General features: G+C 41.4%; 1 protein-coding gene across 2 annotated transcripts; it reads left to right on the forward strand.

Annotated features, from left to right (window-relative positions):
- The first annotated feature begins 1,434 nt into the window (after positions 1–1,434).
- On the forward strand, positions 1,435–4,690 carry LOC140915229 (uncharacterized). 2 transcript variants are annotated; one of them, XM_073354805.1, is made up of 3 exons: positions 2,147–2,684; positions 2,800–2,925; positions 3,091–4,690. In XM_073354805.1, exon 3 carries the CDS (start codon positions 3,193–3,195, stop codon positions 4,618–4,620), a length of 1,428 nt encoding a protein of 475 aa, XP_073210906.1. In that variant the 5' UTR covers positions 2,147–2,684; positions 2,800–2,925; positions 3,091–3,192; the 3' UTR covers positions 4,621–4,690. The 2 variants fall into 2 exon arrangements, with proteins under 2 accessions (XP_073210905.1, XP_073210906.1); XM_073354804.1 differs by lacking the exon at positions 2,147–2,684 and adding an exon at positions 1,435–1,668 and having other exon boundaries at positions 2,800–4,690.
- Positions 4,691–5,201: the final 511 nt, after the last annotated feature.

Genomic DNA, 5,201 nt, shown 5'->3' on the forward strand with positions numbered 1-5,201 from the left:
TCCCAAACTTACCAGCCTGGGTTGCCTCTCACTGTGATGCTGATGTCAAGCTCCAAGCCTCTGACAGGCACTGCACTTGCATAGCCATCCACAGGCACAGGCAGGGGCGCACTCAACTGAGTTACATGAATGCTCTCCTAGCCATTCATGAACCTTCAGTAAAGAGACTCCAGCCAATTCCCCCCAGCTCCTCAGCCTTGCACCCCAGAACTGTACTGTCTTGCTCTGGTCAGAAGCCTGGCCAGTGTAAGTTCATTATCCAGTTTGTCACTTCCTCAATGTGGAGTGGACACACACTAGCCTTGTAAACTTAGCTGAGATCCCCAAGCACTTCAACCAAAACACACTTTTAGGTAAAATATAAAACAGATTTATTAACTACATAAAGATAGATTTTAGGCGATTATAGGGAGCAAGTGTAGAGATCAAAGTTGGTTACTTAAGAAAAAAAATAAATTTGCAGTCTAAGTTCTACAAACTAAACAGGATTTGAATCAAGCAGTGTCTCACCCTGGCAGATGGTACAAACAGGTTACAGATCCTCAATAGACAGGGTGGGACTGTTTTCCATCCTGGGACCACCCTCCCCCCATTGAAAGTCTTTGTCCTCCAGATATTCCTCCAGGTGTTGAGTGGAGGGGAGGGAGAGAGGCCAAGTGATGATGTCACTTCCTGTCTTTTATAGTTTCTTCAAGCTGGCTGGAAATATCTATGCTGTGACATGGGAGTCAGTCTCCATTGCATATGTGCTCTCTCTGAGAAGTCCCCATTGCATAGAGTCTCTGGGATTGTGAATTCTTTCTTTGGTGGGTATTGATGAGCCATTAACCACTGTCTGGCTACTCCATCGTTGTACCTGAAAGGCTGGTTGTGGGTGTTCTCGCAACACATTTCAGTAACATATACAGCAGTACATCCTAACCTCACATATAATGACAGCACATACAATCCAACAGAATATTAATGTTCAAAAGATCAAGTGATACCTTGTAAAGGGATACCTCACAAGGCATACTCTGTACAAAACATATAATTATATGATAGCGTTGAATATGGGGGTTCCAGGATACTACTCTGAGGTACAGAGTGTCACAATAATATTTTTTATTGAACTAACTTCTGTAGGGGAAAGAGACAAGTTTTTGAGCGTACACAGACACCTGAAGATCAGTTCTGTGTAAGCTCAAAAGCTTGCCTCTTTCACCTACCTTGCGTCACAGTCCAATGTTCACAGTATTTAGGGAAACTCTTCTTGGCTTCTTGTATCTCTGCCAGACAAAACAAAACAACAAAAAACAGACTTTGGTCCAAAGCTTTTGCTTTTGTGCTTGGATTTTCTTTAGTGTGAAGCAATCGATAAATGTTTTTGCGATTAAACAAGGTCTAAAGAAACATGTTGCAAGGCATCACTGCACAAATCATTATTCAGACCAAATGATTGATAGTTTTAATGTTAAAACATTTTTTTTAAAGTTTCCTTGTATCATAACTAGTAAGGAAAAACACAATCTTAGGTGTTCTCACATTTCCTCTTCTTCAACTTGGCAGTACTTGTTAATAGTGAAATAATGTGCTCATTTTCATATCCACATAGATTACCTCCCAAACTATTTGCTAAAGATGAATGTCATGCCAGCCCGTGGATGGTGTATCCTGCAGTTCAGAAAGGTTGTTTATCATGAACTTTTCATTTAAACATAAAACCATTTGACAAATATAAACTCATTATAGCCAGGAGAGCTGAATGGCAGTTTGTTAAAAAAATTATTTTTCTAAATAACATATCTGAGCTCATGCTGATACATATCAGGAATAAAATCAGTATTACCGCAATGAAGCACAAAGCATTTATATTTTTATGGATAACAGTTCTCTATTCTGTAATGAAGCATATTTAAGTCAAATCCTGCTTTCCTTGTTCACATTATTAGTCCCATAGGTTTCAGTGGGACTACTGTTGTGAGTAAAGTGAGCAGGATATGACTGTCATGCTTTCATTTTGATCGCTGATAATATGATGGCTGTCACCTATGACTAATTTTAACCCCTTCTTCAAGGTATTTTAGATAATAGCATGCAAAAAGATTTCTGTGTACCCGTTACCTTATGATTGTATCTGTGTCCACAGCAAAATGTTGAAAGCAATTTATTTCTACAATATTTCCTGCATAGTCATTGTAAGTATATATTAAAAGGAGATAACACTAAGACATGTTCTGGTAGGACTTTATAGTAAGTCCTGTCAAACTACTCACTGTATCAATGTGAAAGGGGAGGCAAGAACAGAGAGCTAATGGCACAAAGAGTAGGGAACATCGTTAACATAAGAAGCAGCTGGTAAATAAGGGCAGTTACAGAGGATGAAGGTAGAAAACAGTTTTTATCAGAAGCTCAAGATATGAGTTGTGGCTGGTTCCTGCACTCTCTCTCTCACCCCTCTTTCCCTAGCATCCCTGCATGAGTCTAAGCACAAACTGGCCCTAAATAAGACAGGGTATGGTATATGGTCAGGCGGTGACTGAGTGGATGAAGGGATATATTAACTTAAACAGTACTAAAGTAAGGGCATAAAATTTTGGACAGAAAAAGGAGCATGAAAACAGAAGGTGAAGGAAGAAGGAAGGACCTGGATGAAATAGAGTAGTACTTGGAAGGAAATGTTCTTTTAATGCAGGATGCTTTGGGTAGGTAGGAGTCTTGCCTGCACTGTCTTGAGTCAATCACAGTATAATTTATACTTCCTGCTGTAGATAGATCACCAGCATGCATTTAGATACCTTTTTGCTTTCCGTCTTTCAGATTTCACTAACCTCCCCCGCATTTGTTGAAAGAGCTGTATGAAATGGAGCAATTCAACAAAGGAATAGTGCAACAATCTTTGTTCCTCTTGCCATCATCATCCAGTTTGCCACATTGGGGCTACAGGTACTACAGAGAAGTTTACATTGTTAGGCTGCATAAAAGCTTTGATTTTGGTAATTATGAACAGAGATGCAATGAGGTGTTTAACAACATGAGAAGTCTTTTAAAGTAAGAAAATACTTGGCTAAGAAGGAGAAAAAGGATTGAAAGGAACCAATCTTTTTTTAGATTTACAGCAAAAGTGGATATACCAGATGGAGTAGTAATAGTTCCTCAGCCTTTTGGTGTCAGACTATATACATTTATATAAAAAGGAAATGTGCAGTAATTATGAAAGAAATTAATTGGCTGAAAAGAGTGGAAGCGGATCTTCCTGATAACACCATCCTGGCCACTATGGATATAGAAGCCCTCTACACCAACATTCCACACAAAGATGGACTACAAGCCGTCAGGAACACTATCCCCGATAATGTCACGGCTAACCTGGTGGCTGAACTTTGTGACTTTGTCCTTACCCATAACTATTTCACATTTGGGGACAATGTATACCTTCAGATCAGCAGCACTGCTATGGGTACCCGCATGGCCCCACAGTATGCCAACATTTTTATGGCTGATTTAGAACAACGCTTCCTCAGCTCTCGTCCCCTAAAGCCCCTGCTCTACTTGCGCTATATTGATGACATCTTCATCATCTGGACCCATGGAAAAGAAGCCCTTGAGGAATTCCACCATGATTTCAACAATTTCCATCCCACCACCAACCTCAGCCTGGTCCAGTCCACACAAGAGATCCACTTCCTGGACACTACAGTGCTAATAAACAATGGCCACATAAACACCACCCTATACCGGAAACCTACTGACCGCTATTCCTACCTGCATGCCTCCAGCTTTCACCCTGACCACACCACACGTTCCATCGTCTACAGCCAAGCTCTGCGATACAACCGCATTTGCTCCAACCCCTCAGACAGAGACAAACACCTACAAGATCTCTGTCAAGCTTTCTTACAACTACAATACCCACCTGCAGAAGTAAAGAAACAGATTGATAGAGTCAGAAGAGTTCCCAGAAGTTACCTACTACAGGACAGGCCTAACAAAGAAAATAACAGAACGCCACTTGCCGTCACCTTCAGCCCCCAACTAAAACCCCTCCAACGCATTATTAAGGATCTACAACCTATCCTAAAGGATGACCCAACACTCTCACAAATCTTGGGAGACAGGCCAGTCCTTGCCTACAGACAGCCCCGCAACCTGAAGCAAATACTCACCAACAACCACATACCACACAACAGAACCACTAACCCAGGAACTTATCCTTGCAACAAAGCCCGTTGCCAATTGTGCCCACATATCTATTCAGGGGACACCATCACAGGGCCTAATAACATCAGCCACACTATCAGAGGCTCGTTCACCTGCACATCCACCAATGTGATATATGCCATCATGTGCCAGCAATGCCCCTCTGCCATGTACATTGGTCAAACTGGACAGTCTCTACGTAAAAGAATAAATGGACACAAATCAGATGTCAAGAATTATAACATTCATAAACCAGTCGGAGAACACTTCAATCTCTCTGGTCACGCAATCACAGACATGAAGGTCGCTATCTTAAAACAAAAAAACTTCAAATCCAGACTCCAGCGAGAAACTGCTGAATTGGAATTCATTTGCAAATTGGATACTATTAATTTAGGCTTAAATAGAGACTGGATTTGTGCTGGAAATGGCCCACCTTAATTATCATGCACATTGTAGGGAGAATGGTCACTTTGGATGAGCTATTACCAGCAGGATAGTGAGTTTGTGTGTGTGGTTTTTGGGAGGGGGGTGAGGGGGTGAGAGAACCTGGATTTGTGTAGGAAATGGCCCAACTTGATTATCATGCACATTGTGTAAAGAGTTGTCACTTTGGATGGGCTATCACCAGCAGGAGAGTGAATTTGTGTGGGGTGGGTGGAGGGTGAGAAAACCTGGATTTGTGCTGGAAATGGCCCAACCTGATGATCACTTTAGATAAGCTATTACCAGCAGGACAGTGGGGTGGGAGGAGGTATTGTTTCATATTCTCCGTGTATATATAAAGTCTGCTGCAGTTTCCACGGTATGCATCCGATGAAGTGAGCTGTAGCTCACGAAACCTCATGCTCAAATAAATTGGTTAGTCTTTAAGGTGCAACAAGTACTCCTTTTCTTTTTGCGAATACAGACTAACACGGCTGTTACTCTGAAAAAAATGTACTATTATCTTTTGCAAAGGGCCTAGCATATAATAAGGCAGGAAGGAGAGTTCAGGATTTTCAGTAGAGATAAGCTATAGG

Source organism: Lepidochelys kempii, chromosome 7, assembly GCF_965140265.1.
Source record: "Lepidochelys kempii isolate rLepKem1 chromosome 7, rLepKem1.hap2, whole genome shotgun sequence".
In the NCBI taxonomy this organism is placed as follows: Eukaryota; Metazoa; Chordata; order Testudines; family Cheloniidae; genus Lepidochelys; species Lepidochelys kempii.